General features: G+C 41.4%; 1 protein-coding gene across 1 annotated transcript; it reads right to left on the bottom strand.

Moving 5' to 3' along the window:
- Nucleotides 1–13,528: 13,528 nt before the first annotated feature.
- PLAU (plasminogen activator, urokinase) lies at nt 13,529–22,078 on the bottom strand. Its single transcript, XM_075422897.1, has 11 exons — nt 22,012–22,078; nt 20,704–20,815; nt 19,569–19,623; nt 19,282–19,386; nt 18,623–18,788; nt 18,190–18,275; nt 17,897–18,086; nt 17,120–17,274; nt 15,974–16,114; nt 15,248–15,396; nt 13,529–14,698 (listed from the first exon to the last, which is right to left on the bottom strand). Exons 2-11 carry the CDS (start codon nt 20,761–20,763, stop codon nt 14,504–14,506), a joined length of 1,302 nt encoding a protein of 433 aa, XP_075279012.1. The 5' UTR covers nt 20,764–20,815; nt 22,012–22,078; the 3' UTR covers nt 13,529–14,503.
- Nucleotides 22,079–23,557: the final 1,479 nt, after the last annotated feature.

Here is a 23,557-nt window from a genome sequence, read left to right as displayed (position 1 = left end):
TCATCTTCTGACATCAACGCTTACCTGTTCTGTAAGCATTCAGGCTTGCATCATAGCCATTTCTCAAAGCTGTTATTCTCCTTCTAATTCCACCAAGATCAGTGTCAGCCAAAGGAAGAGTTGAAGATGATAGCTTTCACAGTGGGAAGCTGCTTTGATTGTTGGTATTTGCAACCAGTCATCAAGCAGTATACTAAAGCTTTGTAGTCCCAGATAGGAGTGACCACTCATGAGATCTAATTTCTTATTCTTTTTGGTTTATATAGCCTTTAGCTTATTTCTTATTTTAAAAAACATTAATAATGGCTAACTCGGAACATCAGAATGTTTTTATATGAACATCTGTCTTCACAACCAAGATGGCCATTTTTTAATGCATTAACTGCCCTTACAGATTCCAAATGGAGACTCATCTCCGTGCCTTTGTGTTGGAATTACCTGTTTTAATTAGTCTGAATGCCTGAAGAGTTTTATGTCTTCATATACAACTAAGCTTATTTTCCTTCTGAACATACAAGCAGCCATTTAGGTACAGTGTACATGACATTGCAATGTTGTTCACCTGGCTTGGTAGTGCAGCTTTTGCAGCACATTCAATTAAGTCATCACTTTTAAGCTACACTGATTAAAATAAATTCCCTATTTAATAGAAGTTGTGCTTTGATAGTTTTTCATATGTCATTATAGTGTCATTTAATCAGTGTAAGTGCTAGTGAAACAATGAAGTGGTTCGACCCATAGCAAATAACTATCTTCTGCTAAGTACTATGCAAGAAAGAATAACAGCACTTACCAGATGGATGCATAAATAAATGTGGCTTCCCCGAGTTTATGGTTTTCAGCTTTTTCATTTTGTATTTTCATTAGTCCTAGGAATGCATCACAAAATGAAGTAAAACTACTAAAAGCATGAAAGTCTAATGCAAAAAGTTAGTGCTTAAGTTGTCTAATTACAGCCAATAGAGGATGGGATTTTGTAAGTATGATTAATTCTTATTGAATAGTCTTCCACTACACCTTGAAATGGGAGTCACTACTAGAGCCAAGAACCTACACCAAATGTAGCCCTTTGCTTGCATCATGGCTTTGAGAAACAGAGGAGACAAGTCATCTGGCTTTTGCCTGATGTGCAGGGCTTCCACTCTCAGTGCACACCCATTTCATAAGCAAAGCGGGGACCGCAGGCGTTCCTCCCTCGGTCAGCAATTGAGTTCCATTCGCCACTTGGAGCTGCGGAAAGCTGCAGCCAAGTTGTTGACTAGTTACGAGTCCACATAAAGCTGGCAGTGCTGGCTGTTTGCTTCTGCTAGGCTTCACTTGAGTGTAAGCACTACCTAATTAGACGTGGAGAGATTTGTTGAATTATATTCCCTTTGCTGACTCGGTCGATGCTCAGAGCATGAATCTTTTAACAGATGTTGATGCTGACTCATGGGACTCTAGCTGATTATGGAGAAGGCTGTGCATCCAGCGTGCTCAAGGTCAGGTCATGGATTCACGTATTGGTGGGAAAATCTGGAGCTGCGAGGCAGCTGCCCAGAAAATATGCATTGCTGCCATGTCTGCTCCTTCTGAAACCCCATGGACAAGGTACAGCAAAGAGCTAGAGGAAAATCCCAGCCCTGCAGACACATGAAATGCAGGCTCTGTGGCAGAAGTGGGAAAGTGCATAAGCTGAGGTCTAATTGAGCAAGTCGTACGCTCAGAGCAACGAGATTTGACAGGTCTGTGTGAGGAAAGCTCCAGAGGGGCTCTTCAGAGGAAGAGTGCTGTTGCTACAGCAGCGCAGTTCCTTCTCAGCCTCTTGCTAGGGCCGCAGCCTAGCCATGACACTATGACTTGCAAATGCTTGCAAAATACAAACAGCATAGGAAGTTCATACTTGTGCATTTTGTAGTGCCTTGAGTCTCTTGACTGAGAGTTGTCTTTGCGGGCATTTGATCTCACTGAGGTAGATTTCCATTTCATGACAATCTGGACTTCAGGGTAAGAGAAACTTGCCAGATTCTGCCTCAGGCATGAGTACTTGGTGCCTGTGAGATTCAATGGGAGCTGCTGGCACTGAGGAGGACAGGGCTGAAGATTTGGGCTTGATCTCAAAAAAAATGTGAAGTCCTGCTGTTTTGTTCATTAGGACATAATATAGACAAACAGGATTTGCAGAGGATTTTTTTTTTTTTTTGATGTGGGACTCTTTCACATGTATTTTATTTTTGGTAAAACAGCCGTTTGAAAAATGATGTGCAACATAAATACCATTTCTGAATTTGGCTCCAGCTGAGGGAAGACACATGCAAAGGAGGTGGAAAAAGATGCATAATGAGAAATCCAACCTTAACTTACTCCCTTGCTGGGTGCATGCTCTTTTACTCGAGAGAGGCCCATAAATAATAGATTTTTGAAACATTTAACTTAAATCACCAATGCATTTGCATAAATATGTTTAGCCATTCCTTTCCGACTAGCAACTGCCATGGTGCTTCTTTCCCCAACACCGTGCTGTTAAAGCAATTGCAGGCTGATCTATTCTACACCTGAATTCTGTCAGTTCCGAGTAGTCAAGCAAGTCCTACAGCGTAGTTTTGTTCCTCTCCTGCCACAGAGGCAGAGAAATAGCCCTGCTGCTAGTCTTGTTCAGTGGTGACGTTGCTCTTGAGTCTCATTAGTATAATGAATCAATATGTTCTCCTGAACTGGCAAGGTTTATGACAGCACTATTTAGGGATCAAATCTATCCAGAGAAGTAAACTGAACTAATTTCCACCCCCCCACCCCCCCGTATATATTTTTCTAGCTAAAGAGTATTCCGAGCAGCATTCTAAATTATTCAAGACTCTGTAGCCTGTGGAATTTTCAATCTGTTGGAAATAGTTGAAAAATAAACTCCACATGCTCCACTGGCTCTGCATACAGGAATCTGCATTTTAAACCAGAGCTGCTGCATGCGCTGTAGCTTGTGCCTGTATCGTTTGGTGTTGGCATCTGCATTGTGATGAGGGGAATTATTCAAAGCCAAATTGCTATTCGGGGTGGTAGTGTGAAACAATGAAAATGAGATTGCTGGAGGGGAAAATATATGCAACAGTTTGCATAGTTAGGAAAGAAAATCAGGTTCATTTGCTGAAGCACTGCTTTCCTCTTTAGCAGAGTTTAACCTCTTTAAAACAGCTAAAATCAAGCTGTGACATGTTTCATGACAAAATGCAAGTGTTTTCTTTGTGCTTTTTTAACCTAATCTGAAAATGTCCTGTAGGGTAGTAAATATTTGGTTGAGACACGGGTCTATACCTTGTTGGAACTGTGGGAAGAATTTGCATCAAAAAAGTAAAATATGACAAAAATTCAGCACTTTCCCTCTTATTAAGCTGTGAACACACTGATTTTATTTTTTTGTTGCATATGTAAAAACTTCTCCTTCAGTGAATACATTTTGGTCTCTAGAACTGGGCCTGTGCGTTGTGAATGTTCTGCCATGTTCTGTTTTGGTTAGCTTCATAGCTTCGGATATTAATTTCTGTCCCTAAACCCATTTTCTTCCTTAGCTAACCAAGACAGTCTGATTTGTGAATATTGAAATATGGTATTAGAGCTAATAGTTGGTTTCTACAGGTTTGTGCTAGTCTATACCTGCCTTATAGGTAGGCTTCCAACCTTGTCCAGCTACCCAACCATTCAGAGGTACTAAGACGACTTTTGGAAAGTCATCCTCGCCTTGCACCCTGCCTCTGCAGAGCTTCAGGAAAAGAAAAGAAACATCCATAGATTATAGATTCTTTTCTACACTTAAAAGTCATCTTCAATAGCCATAAATTAAAGAGCTCCTCTGTAAATCTTGGTCAGAAATCCAGGTTTTAACGCTTCACAGCTCTCTGTCCAGAGCACTGAGCTGGCCCATGCATAGACATGGTAATGTGGCCTGAGGTTAATATTTTCATAATAATATGAAAATTACTATTTTTTAAGCGGAGGTTACAGCCTCGCATCGCTGTGGGTGGCTGGGGTGTCCCAGGGGAAAGGCACCTTCCCCTCCCTGTGGATTTTGTACCCCGGAAAATGCTCCAAAGTGGCAGGGGCTGGCGGGTGGGTTTCAATGACCTGGTGCTTTAGACGGCTCAGGGGAAGATCACTGCCATCGCTCCTGCTTAAAACAGTTATAGCTGTCACTCTGCTTAGGTAAGCATTAGTACTGCCACGCTTGCTCGTGTTTTACACGCCCGTTTATCTCTGCCTGTGCTATTTTAGTCGAACTCGTGCATCGTTGGAGGAAAACGGTGATGTGCCGTACCGCGCTTTTGCGGTTTCTTCTTAAACGCTTTCCCCGCTGTTTGCATGCCTTCCTGTGAGTGTGACATGAAGTAGCGGCCTCGGGTTTGTTCACCAAGGCTTCGTGTAGGTTTGTCCCTCACTTCCGAGGTGGAAGGGGAGCAAAGGTTGTGCTATAAATAAACCCACTTCAGTGCGCTTTAGGTGCCCAGGCTCAGCCAACGCTGCGAGCGCCGGCGCGTCCTTCGCCGAGGCTGCCGCCCCATCTAGTGGCCCTTCCCTGCGTGGGTACCACGGGGGGAGCCAGCCCCCACCCCACGGCCGCGGGAGCTTGGGGAGAGGTTCGAACAACAGCTACTGAGACCCGCCAAAGCCTGAGTGTGCCCAGGCCAATCGATGAAAAACATAATTACGTATTCTTCAGATGTTGATCGGAGTTTTCCTAGAGGATAGTGGCCTTTAAAGGCAGGGAGTTCCGCTGCCCCATCTGCTGGGAGCTTTGCAGGCGTGAGACTGTTCCCTGTAAAACAAGAGATGAAGTTGGCCCAGACAAATAGGACTAAATCTGGAAATAAGAACTCGATTGCTCTTGCAGATCATGTGGTAATAAAGGTGTCTTTTGAAGGCTGGCGGCTTTATTCAGTGCTGTATCTACATTCTCCCTTTAAAACGTTATTTCCCTGATAGCTCACAAATCTCCAAACTGATCTGTTTACCCATATCTTTGATCTGAGGGCTTTTAAATTTCATTTCTGTTGCTGAATATATATAAAGACTGTCTTAATGCATCTTTGTTTTCCCAGCAAGATTCTGTAACTGGACATACAAGACTAACAGTTCTGTTTGGCAGTAGTTTTGACAATATGAAAAATGAGCCGCTGGCTCCCATGCAGTGATACCAACAACACGGGGTACTGGTAACCTGCTAAGTAAGAAAGCTCATACAGAAATGCTCTTTGCCATTTGAAGAGCCCACAGACTGTAATCTTAGTTGTAGTGGCTGGAGAAGTGTAACAGATACCTAGACAATGAAAAACAACAATTAAATAGCATCTAATCTTGATTGTCCCTGTAGAAACAAGGATATATCAGCAGATACGTTTACTTTTTCAGGCTATTGAATGCAAGAGCTCAAATGCTGGAGATTTGCAGCATCTTTTGATGTTAAGTCGGTGAAATACATTTTTTGTAAAACTTCAGCCTTTATCATGGAAGTTGTGGCAGAAAAGCTCATGTATTTGTAAAATTCAGACCTTGTTACCACACAGTCTTTGTAGCTGTAAAATTGTCAAACAAGGAAAGATGATGAACTCATTTAAACAATGTAGTCAAAACTATAAAACCAACCTAGTGAAAACTATAAAATTTCATTATACCTGTATACTTGTCTGTCTTCTGTGCTGACACAAGGTTCATCAGCATCAATGCCAGCACAGGTGTGTATAGCCTGGCACTTCGGTCTGGTATATTTTCACTGAGATATTCTACCTAGTTCCTGAAAGGTCTTTAAATATTGCTGCCTCCTGGCATTCTCAATGCTGCAGTTAATAAATATTTTTGTTATTATTGCAAGTTTATTGATTTAAAAGACTGCTGACATAGATCCCAGTCAGGTGACAAAATTCATTTTTAAGCTTTGCAATTCAAAGCACTCACAAGCTAGCATCCTTGGGAGGCTGGAATCCACTGTCCCCTGATCTCCTTCCCGCCACTTGTCAGCTTATATGTTTGGCAGCTCTGTTACCTCTGAACAGTCAGTATTTTTCCGGTCCATGTGATTGTTTTCATGCTTCGGGAGGACATATTTGTATTTTAAGACTAGAATATGACTGTAAAACCAAAAATTGTTCCAAAAGTTTTGGAGCAAAGCTAGTAGCTTACCTATTTTCACCTCTAAATGTTCTAAAAGTCCCTTTAATGCATTTTTAAGGCTGAGTCGAATCAATCATCTAAAAACATTTTCATAGCCTGGTTTTAGCTACAGAATATGATAGATTTCTCTGATTTGCCTCCTTGGGGAATAAGCAAAAGAGCTCTTGATACTGCGTGTCTTGAAACAAGCCCACTGTAAGTAAAGGACACAGTTACTGTAAGACAGAAATGTCCTTAGATGGCAAAAGATTTAATATGCAGGACAAACCCAGTCGGAGTTATTTTAGATAAAAACGGGTTGTCCTGGAAAAAGATTTCAAATTTGTTTGTTTATGTCTAGCTTGAAATGAAATTAGCAATCATTTTTTCTTAAAGATGATACATAAAATGTGATGTCTGTGATCAAGTACACTTGATCCCAAATGCAGGGTGTCTAAGGGAAATGAAACAGCCAAGCTTAGATTCAGTCTCTCCAGTGATCCTCTATGAAACTGAATGCTTTAAAGATTTCTGTTGTGCCCAGTCTTCACATGATACAATGAATGAGAATTTCCACCCCACGTTTTTGAGGGATTCTTCCACCTCAGTTTTGACCCTGCACCCCATTTGGCATTCACAGCCAAATCAAATGACTAAACAAGGATGCCTAGGACATTCTCTGTGACGAATCGCAATTGTAAAATGACAGCGAAGATCTTTCCAGAAATAAAGCAGAAGCTGTTAACCATGTAAGGAGGTAAAAATGTCTTCCCACTTGAGTGACGCCATGTGAATTCTGTGGGTGATTTAAGTCTGATCGTTTCTCTCATTTTTCTGGAAGATTATTAGTCAGAATCCCTTCTGAGACAAATCAATTCACTTTTGAATGGCAGCTGCTTACAATTGCGTGTTTCCCTGTGATGTTGGCTCAGGTTCTGGCTAGCAAGTTCTCAAGCAAAATACGACTGGGATGGTCAGGGGCACCTGTTCAAGGCAGTCCTTCATGTGGCTGGGGGTGCTATTAAGATAGGACGTAAGCATGTTTAAAAATACAAAAGTTACCCAACCACACCAGTTTGCAATGTGTGAGACTTTGCAGGTGCATTTGAAGATGAGGGGGTTGGAACATTAGTGAAGATTTTTTTATCGTGGGTGCTGATGTGCTGCGGTAATGCCAAGTACATGCTGTGATCATCATGGAACAGCTGCAGTTTCAACAGCTGTAGTGATGTTCTGATTTATGTCACTTGAGGAAGTTTTGTTTTGACTTAGGCTAAAGCTTTGTGCCACAATACGAGAAAATTGAGGGAAGAGGTAGTAAGTGGTGATTCCTAATTACTCCTGCTAAAGTTACGAATATATTGAATTTAGAACATCTGAGCTGTGGCGAGAAGAGACACTTTGATTCATTTCTAATAAATGGTGAAGCTGCCTGTGGATGTTTTTTATTTGCAAATGTGTCCGTCTGGTTTTCTGGAATTACACTGTCACCAGACAGGCATCAGATCCTAAAACGCATAAGCCCGTGACTGGCGAAGTCTGGTGGTTGCCCGTGATTTTCAGCTCCTTTCGTGATTTCCTCCTTATGATAATACTGTGCTTTGGAAGGTTTTATCACACCCAGAGGCCTCCAGCTTGAAACATGCTGAGCTAATTCATGCGTATGATGCCAAGTCATAGCATTACGTACAAACCACTTTCCAGTTATTCAGCAGAGAAGCATTCCCACTATCCAATGGGGGATAATAATTTTACTCTCTGGCCAGTCGCACATGTTGTTAATTGAAAATATTTTACCCAGTGGGACATGGAAGCAATTAATTTGATTCTAGTTCTGTCTGAAATACTATTTTGTTAAGAGTCACTGAAAAGTTTGCTCAAAACTTTATGTAGTTGTCGGTCTACTATTAAGAGCTTTGCCTTTAATTGTTAGTTCAGAAATCCAGATCATTTTCTGTCATAGGAGCCATTTTTTTAAAGCCACTTTTAAAAAAGATGGTTAAATTGTGTAATAGTATTTCTAAACTTCCCTGTGGTGTCTGGATATTCATGTAGTCATCTCAGTCTCTAAGCATGTTAATTTATTTCGTAATAAAACATGGAACCTGAGATTAGATAATTTCTCAAAATCTTTTCCAGTTTCATTGCAAGAGCCCAAAACAACTGGTTTATCTCTGTCTGAATTGTTCTGAAAAATTACAGAGGAGGAAATTCAATGCCACTCAGTGCCATTTATTGTTGTGCTTCATTACTCTTACCAGCAGAGTAATTTCATAATACTTTGATTCAGTTTCCCTTCCTGCAACCAGGCTTATTGCCTCTCACCCTATCTCCCGTAGACACAGAGGACAGTTTAGTCCCTTCTCTGCCACAGGCTTTTCCCCTTTGAAGAAAACATCCCGTGTAGATTTTGCTTCTCTGGATAAAATAAACCAAATATTTTCAATCTTTTCTCCTTGTTATGTTTTATTGCTGTGTTCTCGTTAAGAAGAATGATGCTCAAAACAAGACACAGCCTAGTGTCAGCCTAGTCCCTAGATTTACAAACTGTGCTCTGGTGTATGTGTCAGTATGTTTACGTGTTTTTACTCAATACTGTTGACTTAGTACAGCTTGTGGTCTGCTATGCCTTCTGGGTCTGCTTTAATACCAGTCGTCACTCATCTACATCTGTGCGTTTGGTTATTCCTGTTTGTCTTTATTAGCGTGTTCATTTCTGATAGCTCTGGTTTGCTGAGCTCACTCTGAATTCTGTGTGCATGCTGGTATACCTGCAGTCCTTCCCAGCTTCAACCATCGTTAGTGTATCCCACCTGACAGACACAGCCTGAATCTGAATGACTCAACGAGTTGGCTGTAGCTGTGGAGCAGGACACGGGAATTGAGCATACTGCTCATGTGGGTCCTCGTATGTTTTCACGCTTGTCTTGTGGGTCTACATCTCATTTTACTCTGTGTGAAGTACCTAGAACTTTTTCCATAAGTTTCTTGCGTTTTCACTTCTTAAAGTTCCACTTCCTTGACTTGCCAAAAGGTTAAACAACGCAACCCCAATTCTGCTCAGATCGCCTATTTGTGCAATTGCGTGGGATGCAACAGGTTTGGAAGGGGTATGCCAGTCCAGGTTTGAACCCGGATTTGCTCTTTAATGAACATGCATTGTTTCAAATATGTCACTTCCTTTCTTTACTTTGGCTTGAGATGGAGGTATCTGAAATTTCCGATTACAAGCTTGATGAATGCAGAAAGCTTTGATTCTCTTTTCATGGATGAGGTTTGTTCTCATTCACCCCAAAGCAAGCGCTCTGGTTAAGTGTCAGAAGTGAGCCAAAGGCTTGTTGACCAAATAGTCATATTGCTCTTTATTAGTTCAGATTTCAATATGCACAATCAAAAACCTCCCACGCATACAATTCCACATGGAAGTGGTGTAACATGCAGCAAACAGGTGACTATATATCATGTTTCACCATAACTTGGTTTATTTAAAACAGATTTTATTTTTAAGTGCTTTGAGTCACATTTTAGTTTCAGTTCCATGAAGAAAGCTTCAGCTATATAAGGTAAAGCGGTCTGGCCATTCAGGATGCATCACTTCCTTTTAAGAGCTGACAGGTTAAACTAGCTTCCTATGCTCCAGACACATCAGATACTGCTTTATCCTCATTGCTTAATGTGTTTCTTCTTGGCAATACTGCAGATAAGTGCTTGAGTTAGATAAGATGAGAACTGGAGTTCGTATTAGTTGTGCTCCTAAGTCTTCTGAGAGTATGATCTCTTCTCTTTGGCTGATGGCCACCTCTCAGCTGTTTCTAAATGCTTGTTGGACTCCCATTCTACTCCCTTCTGTTACCTACCACATATCTGAAATCAAGGAAGGATATGCTTAAGTAAGAGCAGATTTATGATATCAAGATTTGTTTTGCATGTATGTTGGTACCCACCAGATATCTAATATCTTTCAAAAACGTCCTCTCTCTAGTATTTCTCTCGTCGTTCTGCAGTGGTGTTTGCCAAGCTCCATGCACAATTGTTTAGGCTGTTTCTCTTCATCCTCACCAGCACCACAGCCTGGATCGTCCTCTGCTCACTCTCTGTAAGGAGGGAAAGAAAATGTTTCCTGCAGATACCGTTCCAGGAAGGGACATTTCTGTAAAACAGTGCTCTCATCTTCTGCCCTTCTTTTTCCCAGGCTCTGATAACTAGCCAGCCACATGATATTGTTGTTGTGGGGCCAAAGCCATGCAGACAACATTGAAAGAGAGTATATGAAGTATTATAGCAGCCAGAGATGTGTGTACACTGCGTGTTTGTTTAAAGATTTTGGATTTGTTGGGGCAGTTCATCTAATGCAAACTAAAGAACAAATGAAATTGCACACCCAAAACAGCATCTAAATTTCCTCTGCTCTCAAGACTCTCTCTTTATTCATACTTTCTCCAGATCTTCCTAAATTTCAAAATGAAAGACCTACATGCAAATTTTGTTTATCGCGCCTTTTTCATTCTTACTTATATTCCTAATGATGGGAATAAGTTGAATTTTAAATTGTATTGACTTTATTCATAGAAAAAGCCCATAGAAGTTGATGATAAATGTCCCGTTCATTACAATGGTAACAATATGCAATCACCCTGAAGATATTTACTTTCTCCACCTGTTGGAAATCTGTTGATTTTATGTCGTAGTTTAACCCGGCAGCGTTAAACCTGGTAACCCAGTTCACTTTAGCACTTTGATAAATGTTTAAATGAAGGAAATACTGAAGTGAGAAAGCTGTAGCATTCCAAAAGACATGATTAAACATGGTATATTTTTTGTCTAAAACTATATTACCATTGCTTACTTTGTGCCCAGAGTATTCTCTGGCAACACTGGTCAGGCTGTCCTGTTAGTTACTGTCTAGAAAACCAGTGAAGAAGTGCCTGCCTTCTCTTCTTGCACAGCCTCCAGTCTCACAGTCTCTCACAGGAGATCTCCAACTCATCCTCTAGAAACAATGCAATTTAACTCACTGGATAAACTTTAATCAGCAGTCCACAAACAGCATGCTTTTGCCGAATGACTCTACCACACACAGTGGTAACCTCTGCTAATAAATTTCTGTTTGCAGATCCCAACCACAAATTGTATTGCCAAACAGTTCACAGTCCAGTATTGTCGGTAACCATGTTGTGTTTAAGTAGTGCCTGCTGTCCCTGTACGAGGCTGGGATGTCAGCACGTGACTCTCCGTACGTTCACACAGTTGTCAACTCTCCCTTCTCCTGACAAATCACATCCAGGCAGATCTAAGGGAGGAAGGAAGTGCTGTCCCACCCATTTTACAGAAGGGAAAGTGAAGTATAGAGAGATGTGCCTTAACAATAACAGAGCTGGAAATAGTCCCGATGTTACATGCTTCAGTCTTGAGTCTAAAGGACAAGACTTCATTAAGATTCTTATTCCTACCATCAAAGAAATAACTCAGTTTATGCATTTTCCTTCAATTTCTGAAAGGATTGCTAGAGTTCAGTTTGTACCTGTGCAACTCTGAATTCACAGTTGCCTTGCTATGCAGTGAAGACATCAATCAGTCTAACAACGAGTTGAGTTTAGCTCATCTCAATTTGATTAAAAAAAAAAAAGTTGTTTTTCTCTCTTCGGAGATTTTTTACATTCTTTGATATGTATAACATGACAAAAACCCATTTGACCGAAATGTTATTATTTATTTTTTAGAAAGAGCCAATTCTGCTCATTTGTAGCCAGAGCACTGTTGGCAGGTCACAACAAATTTCTTGCTCAAGACTTCTCCAAAATGTTTCTGAAATCTGTAGTCATTCGTCATTAAGCAGCTGGTGATTTGAGACCAAAAGGTTTGCATGAGAGCTCCATAAGGAATGATTGCACATACACATTTGAATTCCTTTTCTGAATCCTTAAATGAACTATAATGAAAAAGTGAATGTTAATATGGTCTGATCTACAAAAAAATCAGTTAAGTTTTGCTAGCAGTCCTGTAATTTGACCCCACATTCTGCATTTGTGAGAGGAGATTAATAACTAACAAAACATTTGGGTACTAACGTTTTTTAAAATAGGCCAAAAAATGGCAAGCCAATTCGCTCATCTGAGCTCTTTTGACTAGTCACTACTGCAGTCCTGCTGGCTCACTGTGTTGTGTGGTTAGGATGGATGGGACTACTAACTTCAGAAATTAGTCTGCTAATTAGGCTGCTAATTTGTTCCATGATGGCCATTTCAGGGTAGAAAGTCACTGAATGCCTGGCAGGATATTGCTATGATATGTGCAAGCCTTACTTTCACAACTACAAACATCATACCAATATATTACATCTTGATGCTGTGATACAAACTCTTCTCTGTAAATTTGCTATAAATATTGTTTATAGCAGTGTCCCCAGTCTATCTCATCTTACAGCTTCCTTAAAAGAAACAAAATCAAAGCAGACAGCAGATGCTCTTTAGGAGCTGAAGTGATGCTAGAATCTAACTGTGTTCCCTTAACCACCCAAAAGAGAAGACCTTGAGAATATTTTCTGCCTTCACTGTCTGCCCAAACAAAGGAATGTATCTTCAGCAAGGACTTACTTTGAGTTTGTGACATTTGGTCCAGAATTAGAAGTCAGTTGGCTTTAAGTATTTCTTTGTTCTTCACACTTTCTACTATGAATTCTGTTCTAGCTAAGCTTCTTTCTTGCAACATACAATCAGCTGAAACAAATCTGGCTGTGCAGATATAATTACTACTACTTAAGATTTTACTTGGCAGTACTTGAGGTGAACTGCAAATGCTTCTCTTCAGAAATTAGTGTCCACAAAGAAGTACTGAGGAAAGCTGAAACTATTGCTTTCCTTTCAGGGCATTTCTATGGTTTTGCTGCATTGCATTCTTCTACATGCAGTAGCCTTTTAGTTAAGCTAATGAGTGAACTTTTGAAATGAAGCTCTTGATCCCACCAAGTGATTTGGATCTTATTGCAGAGCAGGTCCAGATCATGAGAACTGCATTCTCTTCAGGTGAAGCCTAAAAAGGATGTTTAGCTCTACAAGTTCACCTCATGCTCCACAGCCACTTGAGGCTGACCAGCCTGCAGGGCTAGATGGATATCCTGCAGCACACACAACAGAGGTATTGGGTCCTCAGCACTCTTGTTCATCCTATGCTCTAAGTCTGGCTAGGGCACAAACAGTGTTCTAGCACTCCAGCCAGCATTAAAGACATTCATTTCTCATATGAAATGCTTTAATAAGCAGGAAATTCAAACATTTATGTTTTGCCAAGCAAGTTTGCAGTTCAGATGAGAATTTAATTATAGCAGTTTGCTTTTGAACCATACCCTTCCCCTTTCAAGCAAGAAGCAGCAGACACATAAGAATAACAAGGGGGTTTAATGATATTTTAACACCCATCATACAAACAATAAGTTAAACACAGTAAAAATAATTAAATAAAGCTTGAGGTTCCAGCCCTCATACAAATAATTCAAATCTATAAAACAGAGTTTTTAAAAACAAAACCAGAGTATGTCTTGGGGACAACAGAAGTAGTTCCCATATAGTATCAGTTAAATGAATGAAAATAAAGTTCTGACTTGTGACATCTGCAGCATTCAATGGGTGTTGAGTCCTTAAATCCTCTCCTAGGTGCATAGGTACATGTAGGCATGTTGCACAGAGTTTTAAGGGGACCCAGACACCTGCAGCTGTGACCTGGAAGCCCAGTCAAGTTCCCAATTTGTCTTCTTGCCATACAGCTCTTCAGTGTAATACATTAAGAGATTGTAATGCTGACACAGCTACAGTTGCCATCCTTAAGATTTTACCATAGGTTGGGTCTACAGCAGTGAACACTATACACCAAGCCTTGCCTCAGTCTAAGTAGACTTTGACCCTTCATGCATTAGTGATAATTAACGTTGATGCAGTTTCTTTCACTTTCTGATGCAAAGCCTCATCACCCTCTCAGTACCGGTCTTAACAGGTTCAGTTTCTAGGACTTGAGTCTTAGCAGTGTTCAGTGTGTTAAGGAAAGGTTTTAGACTCAGGCCATGTATACAATGAATACTTAAGTAAGTTAAAACTTTACCAACACTTCCAGTCCAAATGCTGGTTCATAAATGAAGTGGACAGATAACTTGATATGCATAGTATCATGCATGGGAATACTCATTTAAATGTTAAATATTTTAGCTTCCCATGGAGTGGTTTTCAGGTAATTCAGAGTAATAAGATAATATATCAACCATCTCTCTGCCTCAGGAACACTGACCTGAGCAGCAGACCACACGGGCATTTAAAAGGAAAGCCATGACATACAGGACTTTAGTGTCCTGGCATCAGTATAGGCTTAATCTTGTTCATCTGAGTCCAGATGTAGAAAAAGGTCACTTTGGCTCAGGGAAAAAACGACTCTTGGCCATTACTGCATTCATATTGGAGTCAATCCAGTTAAGGTATCGAGTAACTCTGGTGTAAACGCCAGGCTTGTTTTCCTTTGCACAGCCATCTCCCCAGCTGACAATCCCATAAAGTGTCATCCTGCCATTGTGCTCGCAGACCATGGGGCCACCGGAATCTCCCTGACAATGAAAAGAGAACATATGAGGCCATTTTCTGCAGATGGAGCCTTTATAACAGGGAGCCTGTGATTATTGTTTTTTCTAGAGCAAAACAAGCTAGTAAATACCTATAAGCTAAAGTTTTGATTTTTGAGAACACTGCACAGATGGAACAAAGCTCAGCATCTGCTGTGACTTGAACAGTCTGTAAGGTAGGGAGTTCTCCAGGTCCCCCTTAGCAGGGCACAGAGAGAACAGTTACCTTGCACGCTACACTCCGCCTTAAGTTAATAAACAGATATTAAGCTAGTGATACAAGGTTAAAGCCACCACACCCAATTCTTCATCATACAATCAATTGTCCCCACACTTTTACAAACAAGGACAACAAGGGGGTAACCAGGTCCCAGTTTTTTTTCCATATTTTTGGCCACACTAAGGGTCAGTTCCACTGGATGTACTAAATTCCTGCTACATAAGAGACTTTTGACTAGTAAAGATGCTACCAGCTGATCCATATAGCATACATGCATTTAAAACTGTTTAGAAAATAAAACAAACTAGTTTTACCTTGCATGCATCAGTCATCCATGTGGGATCTCCAGCACAGACCATGTTGGCAGTAACTCTGGTACGGTCATAGTACTCATCTTGGCATTTTGTCTGTGATATCAAGTTTACAGTGGCTGACATCAGTCTTTGAGCATAGTAAATGTCATCTGCAAACAAAAGATTTAAATGTTTTCATCATGCAAGACAAAAATCCAAACCACAACCCACAAACACACACTTTCAGCACTTAAAAGAAATTAGCATAACCACTACAGTTCTAATTTGAGGCTCTTATTTCCATCTTGTGTAGTATTGGTTCACTTTTACTGTTAATGACTAAGTTCTGAAGAGAAAAGCAAGTGCTTCAGATGCAAACTATAAAGCTTGGTTTTCAGAGAGAAATACTTTGACAGTTTTTGAAGGAAGTCTTACACAAATGCAATCCTTCGTTAATCCTCTAACACAGCTTAATTTTTTCTACTACTCATCGCATCAGGAATGAAAAAGAATTGCTGTGGTTTACATCTTGGCTTACTTTGTATGGTTGAGAAGTATGGGAAGCATCAGATAGGAAGTGCCATGGACTACTCAAGAAGATGATAGCAAAGATCATCTTTGAGATGCACATGGAGTACATTAAATAGACAGGAATCTTTTTTAATCCTTTGCAGATCATGGTATAAGAAAACCCCAGTTCCCACACTGCAGAATTACAGCTTTGGAAAAAGAATTCATTTCACTTACAAAAATCTTGTTTTCCATAGCCAGATATTTCACACCGGGTATTGTCTCGTAAGTAAAGGTCCTTTTCTGGCAAGCAGACTGTCCTAACATATTTGGATTCTACTGCACACTGTCCAGTTATTGTTCTTATCCTTATCAAAGCTACAAAACAAGTCAGAGAAGACAGTTAGACTTGTAAAGCAAGCTTTCCCCCGCAAGTTCTCAGAGAACAGGAGTATTAGGTACAGTTCACGGAAATAGTTGCAATTACATTTAGTTCTGGTTACATATGGTTCCCCTCATTGCTTTTGGAATGACACTGAGTCATTATTTAGTAACAACAACATTAATTTCCCAGCACTAAAACTGGCAAACATTCCAACTTGAACTTCCTTGCTGGAAGATGAAGTTATCACCTGGAGGTGATAACTCAGGGAAGTTTCCTCAGCAAGTATATCTCCAGATGTTTTTAAATATCAGCTTCCTGACTGGATGTAGAAGGTAGCACCCGCTGCCCTGCTGAAGAGGGAAGAGTTTATACTGTACTTCTCACCAGAAGGGCTTGTGAAACTATTCTTTGAGTCTTCCTCCTTAGCACAAGGAAATTGGAAGGGGTGGTAGAGTTCTAAGCATCAAGTGCAAGAGTGGCAAGTCTGTTCTGTGCAAGTTACAAAAATCCATATGACTTAGTTTAGGGATAGGCTTGTGAAAGCCACAGAGACTTAAAGTCTGGATTAATTCGGGATAACCTTCAGCTAACGTGGTACCTGATATAGCATTCCCCTACTATATGACAGAACCTACCGTGCATGCATTTTTTTTCATCATTTACTACACATATATTGTGATCTCTGTAGACATGGTATAAGATGGTAGAAATGGGATATGGCCACCAGTGCTTATGGAAAAGGCAGGCTTTGCAGAGGTCCAGAGATAAGACTAGCTTATAGCTGACTGTGTGCCAGCTATTGCATCTGACATATAAATTTGGTTTGTGGCACAAGAGGAACAACCTTGCTCAGCACAGGCCTAGTTCTCAGAAGCACCTAGTTCCTGTTCCTCTTCATCTCATCTCTGGTTCTACTTCTTCTAGAAGGTGTATGCCACAATTATGTGGCCTTCAGCTATCCTCAGTGTTTTAAAGGCTCCTCTGAAGATGACACTTACCAATATCATTCTCGTTGCCACCCGTGTCATCGGTAAAGTCAGGGTGAGAGATAATGTCATCAACCATGAATACTTGTTCCTTATCATCAGTAACGTTCAGTATGGACTTTCCAAGGAAGACTCTGTAGACAGATTTGTCTTGTGGTTTTTTTGACCTGGGTGAGAGTAAAGAGATTCATGAAGACTACCAGTTTGAGAGCAAGGTCACCAGTTTAGATCTAGTCTCAGTTCTGGTTTGTGTTTACTTTAATGCTGACAAGAAAATGAAAAATTTAGTCAGCTTTGAAAGCTGATCCAGTATTCTAATGGAAAGCATCCTGATTTTCCATTCGAAGAGATTAAGATAGACATCCAGGCATTTTGAAATGCACACCTAGCTAGCTGCTACTAGTGCCAGGCACTGGTGATGAGAATCCTCTACAGGATGCCAGAGGAGCAGCTTTCCTCAGGAAAAACAGTAAAAAGCACCCGTAAACATATTGATCAAAAAGCTCATCACCTTTCAGTACAACTTTTAATTTTTGGGAACAACTAAGGTAAAATGAAACCCTGGCTCCAATTTAGGCTAAAATTGTTTAAATAGCATAATCCACCAAAATGCTTCCATCTTGCTAGCTCATTCTGCTAGACTTGGACTCCCAGAAGCTTAATGTTTATGACTGTTCTTGTTTTCATCAACCAAAGGAACATTTTTTACTATGATGTTCAGTGAACATTGTGCAAAGAAATCAGCTGAAGAAAGCTGCAAATCAGGAGGATGCGGAACTGTAAACTTACGGAGTATGAAAACAGTGTGCTGCTGTCAGTACCCAGCAAGGGTCAATGAGGCTGCCACCGCACAGAAAATGGTTGCTGCCCCGTATGTTTTGGAAGATGCCCGCTATCCAAGGCTGAGACTCAACCTCTGCTTGGCTTCCACCAACAATCTTGAAGTACTTGCTGACACTCCTTTGACCACATGCTTGCCCTATGAAAGGAGAAATTCTGTTCAGGTGTTCTCACAGCTAAGCACCAATCTTGTGCTATTTACAAAAAAATAAATCAGTTGTCTTGAAACTGCTCTTACTTACCACACTTCTCTATGTCGCAGGGTGTTTCTTGAATGGTGAATCTCTGTTTGGTGTAACACCAGGGCTTGTTCCTTCCATTTGGGTTTCTAGAATGTAAAGGAAGTGTTCTTTTCATAGAGACAGCTAAAAAACTGATAGTATCTTAGAATTCTAACTATCCTGAAAAAGCCAAGAGAGTTCTATCGCAATATTGGCCAGACAAAATAATTAATAACTGACTACTACTGTTGCATACTGGGAATTTTGCAGTACCATCAGTTTCAGTGGTAAGCAAGAAGTTTAGACACTCTAAATACTTTAGACATTCCAAATACGTTTAGTCAAAATTCATATCTAATATTCTGTTATTTTTTAAAAACAAGTATCGTCACTTGAGACACTTCTGGGGCCATGACAACAGAAGTCACCCCAGGGAGAGCGATGCTTTTCCTACCTGCAGTAGTTGTGTTTGCCCAGTCCGAGCTGCAAAGCATTTGGCGAGTGAGCATGGTAAAGACCCCTCCTGGTTACCGAGGGAAGGTCCCAGGGCAGGCACTCGTCTTCTGTTGCCATTCCTCTGTAGTCCTCCCCATTCTTGGTATAGCACATGCTGTCAGTGTCTGAGAAAAATCAGTATTTCGTTAGCTGCATGTTCTTGCTTATAATTGTTCTGAGAAAGAAATAACCTGCATGGATCCTTCTAATCAGAAAAAAGTTCATGCATTATACTCAAACACAGATGACAATCTGGACTGATGACATAGTCTTATTAAATTTGTTCTGTATGAATTTTGAGTACCTTATGCTTTAAAGCATGCCTGTTGCTTCTTTAATAGTTTCAGTATACTTCACAATATAATCAGTAGTTCTTCTGCTTCTGAACACTCCCAAACAAGTTCATTTTTTTGACCCCAAACAAAAACATTTCTGAGGAGGTAGGGGCAAACAGATCTTGATTTTGTGCCAATATTTCATTGTTTCTCCTCACTTAGTCCGCTAGCATAAAGTGCTCATGGGCAACACTTTCACTTGGCATTTCATATTCATGATTTGCCTATCTTTTTAGATCTCTTAAATCAATTCAGTCGGTATAAAGGAGGATGGATACTTTACCTAGTTCACAGTGAATCCCAGTGTATCCCTCTGGGCATACACAACGAGTAATTCCGCTAAAGAGGTAATAGGTAATGCAGGTTCCTCCATTCAAACAATTGCATTCTGCAGGTAAAAGACATCACTAATTAGAGGCAAAACATTTGAATGATGAAGTACAGTGACATGTAGTTGCAAAGCAAGTTTTAGGTGTTTAAGTATCATTAAGAGTCTTTCTTCTTGTATGAAGATGCAATTTCAGGATAACAAGTTCTTTTTAGGTTCAAGTAGAACAGGCAGATACTTACCCTTGTGATCTGATCTGCGTTTGTATGGCAGCTTGTGGTGGTACTTGCTGTAAAACTAAGGGAAAAGAAAAAAAGGATTTTAAGGAAAGTTTCTTTGATGTGGTTTGATTATCTTTTATGGGCCCAAGCTCTGTTCCCTACTGCATACCTTCTACAGTTTAATTTTCTGCATGTAGTTACCAGCTGAACCTGATCTGTGGAATCTGGATTTGAATGAAATATGGAACTCCACTTGAACAAAGCAGGATGTGGAGGAAGAAAACTACACCACAAAACTCTCAGAAAAACCCCACCAAGCTGGTCCACCGCATCAGGTCAACACTGCAGTGATTTCTGCTGTGAGGACCTGAGCAGCTCACAGCAGTCAGTGTCCCTGAGACGGGGAAGGGGACTTTTCCCTCTCCACCTCTCAGCCACCAAGGAGTACAGCAAAGATTCTCCAGCTGCCTCTGTCATTTGGGTGAGCTCGGTGCTTCACACTTGTCCCATGGAATAAAAGCCAGCAGATTTATACAACAGATTCTTGCCCCACCCTGCCTCTGCTTTGCAGGCTGGATATTTCTCTCTCCACAGAATTAAGGTTAGGCTTTTAGTATACTTTTCCCAGAGGTCAAGTGGGCTTGTCTGAGCTAAAACAAGTAACAGTAAAACTATAGTTCTGTAATATTGGTGAATGGCTTTGCTGATAGACACCAAGTGTCATACAAGTTGATAGTCAAAAATATTCCAATTTGTATCTGTGTTGCTCCTTTTCTAGCATCACACTTTCAAGTAGGGGATGTAGAAATTTAGTTAAGGCTCAAAATCCACCCCCCCCTGAAAGACCAGTGAGCTCTTGGGACTCAGTGTCCAGGTCTAAATTGCATCAAGAAAAAAAACAGAAAGCTGATTTCTTGGTTATTGCATGATGTCTTCACTATTTGAATGCTAGCAGACATCTTAAGTTGGAACAGAATCAGAAAAAAAAAGGAAAGCATTCAAAACCATGTTTCTTGGAGGTGTATGTGCAGCAGATGTATGTATACATGCAAAGGCAGCCACAAGGAGAATTCAAGTCAAAAGCCTACTACACTGTCCAAAGCAGAACCAGAAGTGGCTCCAAGTGAACCCCCCCATCATTTATTTCAAAACTTACAGAATCCAGTCCCGTGACAAGCGTGCCCAGGGTTACTGTGAGGAAGAGGAGTAACTTCATGTTGTTAGTTAACGTCTCACTTCGTTCCTCTTCTATCTGTATTATTTTGATTCTGAAAATAAAAGAGGAACTTTGTCATGTCATAGCTTGCAGTGTCAGGTTTCTCATCTCTGTTGTCTTCAGCTGCTTTCAGAATAAGTCACAACACAACAGAAGAATTAAGCATTGACTTGCTGTGGAGTATCTGCTTACCTTTTCTATAAACTAAATTACAAGTTATTGTTTGAAGCTTATTTTGTACGTTTAGCAATACAGCCAGATTTTTTAGAGTTTAAATGAAGCAGAGAAAGGGAAATTGGAGAAACCCATACTCAGTTTCTGCAGCGTAGGCTAACACAGTTAGGAACCGGCAGATGTATTTAGTAGCTCTCCAGCTGTTTGTACCTATTTAACTGAGTATTACTATTACTACCTTGCAACAACAGCACTGAACCTCCCCATTCAGGGTATGAAAGGGAAAGCTGCTTTTCCCATTGCCTCTATAGGTGCTGCTAGGCGCTTCCGTAAGCCTGGCTGCCTCACTGAGTGCCTCTGACCAGCCTTCAAGTCTGGTCCTGCCATTCCCTCACCAATTTACAGCATTAGGGAGGCTGAGAACCCATCCTGCCGTGTTTTCCTATAGGCAGCTGGCTCCTGCAGCCCAGCACGTATAGACATAATGCCTGGCAATGGTTGGAACACATCTTCCAGCTCAGTTTTGTTCAGCAGAAATACAGGGCAGGCACTCTGAAGCCATTCGGTGGAGTGAGCCACAACATGGGGAAGAGAGAAAAATCACTGGATTCATTGGAAAAAACCTGACACAATCCAACCCCGAATGCTAACACAGATGCTCCCTTTGCTTGTAAGCAGCTTTCATAACATGAGGAAGCAAACTGTGCCTCGGGTACTTGGGCATGGACACTTCTCAGGTTCAGCTGAGATTGCAGCAGATATGCTTTCCCTTAAGCATTATTCACGTTAAGATAATTATCTTTAGCATACTTGGCAGCCATGCAAGTAATCCACCATTTGTTACCATCATTAGTTTCTTGGGCTCAACCTCAACATCCCAAACAGCAGCCCTGCCAATTGCTTGCAATAATCACGACACACCGTAGCACGCAGAACGGCTCTTCCCCGCTGCTGAAACACTGCATCATCCGAGATTTGCTTTTTCATTTTAATTTAAAGAGCAATCCTTTAATTCTCTTTGACCTACGCCTGTCACTCGTGTCCGCAAGCCGGGCGGAAGGGCATCGCACTTACCAGCGCAGGACCCGCGGAGCGGCGGCTGCTGGGGCGGGCGGGCGCGGGGAACAGCAGCGGCAGCGACGGCGGCGCGGGCGGGCGCTATAAAGGCCCAGGCAGGGCGGTGCCGCCGCCGCCACCCCCGCCCCGGGGCGGGTTCGAGTCCCGGTCTGGGACCGCCCCGCCGGGACCGGCGATCGCCTCGGGGCTTACCTCGCCGCAAACAAAAGCTGCGGGAGTGACGCAAGGGGGGAATTTTAAATGCTGCTTTTGAGTTTCGGGGAGAGGGGGGAGTAGGGTCGGGGCGAGCAAACGGCTGCGTTCGATTTCTGTAGGGGGCTCTTCGGCTTCCCCGTCACAGGCAGAGATTTCCTAGAGGCATTTAAAAAAAACAAACAAACAAAACGAGAAAGAAATGTGAGTGACAGCTATGAGACGAATGACTTGTGTTAAAACACGCCTAGAGATATGAACAAACATGGTGTATTTTATTTGTGTGGTGCTACGCATAATGAGAGAGGCACAGATTATATATTAATTACTAGAGGATCAAATTGATTCAGATGTGCGTTAAACACAGCCCACTGGGAGGGGATATTGGGCCGGAGTGTGTGCTTGAGGCACTGAATTTGTTTTCCGAGAGCTGCCTCCAGCTGCAGCGCAGGGCATTTGGGGTGGGCAGGCTGCGTTCCTCTTGCCAGCTGACATCTGTTAGGGCGCAGGGCTCGCAGCAGGGGCCAGGCTCATCTCCAAAGCTATGTACAGCTCACTCGCCCCTAAGAAATCTTCTGCCTTCCAAGAAATTGGTCATGGTTTTCCTATAATTTCTGTCTTCCAAAGAAGTACTCAAAGTGGGGTCATTCCATAAGATGTGGATGGATACGTGCACTGACAGAGGTCTATCCCAGAATGCAGGCCCAGCAAAGTAGATAGCCTTTCCTAGCCCAGCCTAATGTGATTTTTCACATGATGCCCTGATGAATAACAGCAAACCAGCACATAGTATTTTTTGGTTATATTCATAGGGTTTAGCTTCAGGTAGTGCAGGTGACTAAGCTGAAGCAGGTCTTCATAGGCTGACGAAGAGCAGTTTCTTCAGAGGCCAGGTCAGAGTGGAAGTTGACCTGAATTTCTGTCAAGAGGAATGTTTTCTTAACTGGACAATTCAGAGCTGAAGGAGACCACCCTTCTATGTTTGACATCTAACTTAGCTTTCTTCTTGCCTCTCCACCTTCTGTTTGTGTCAGGTCTGTATTATAACTGTACCTTTATCTGGGTACCGGCCGCTTACATTCTCTGTTCCTTTTCTGTTCAGATCTTCAGGCTCATGTCAGAGCTCACATCGGCCGAAAGCACGCTGAATTCACTTCACTGAATGGCAGGAACTGAGTCAAGAGAAACAGCTCAAGCTGGAAGTCAAAAAGTAATATAGGTAAGAAACAAGTCTGTCTGAATTTCAGGAGAGTCATTTTTCTGTCTCTCTCTGTGGTGACTGAATATATCAACATCACACGTAATTAGATCCTCTGAGAACAGGACAGAAAATATCAAGGTAGAATCCCCA

This window comes from Opisthocomus hoazin, chromosome 6 (genome assembly GCF_030867145.1).
Source record: "Opisthocomus hoazin isolate bOpiHoa1 chromosome 6, bOpiHoa1.hap1, whole genome shotgun sequence".
Taxonomy (NCBI): Eukaryota; Metazoa; Chordata; class Aves; order Opisthocomiformes; family Opisthocomidae; genus Opisthocomus; species Opisthocomus hoazin.
This window is presented reverse-complemented; position numbering and strand designations above follow the sequence as displayed.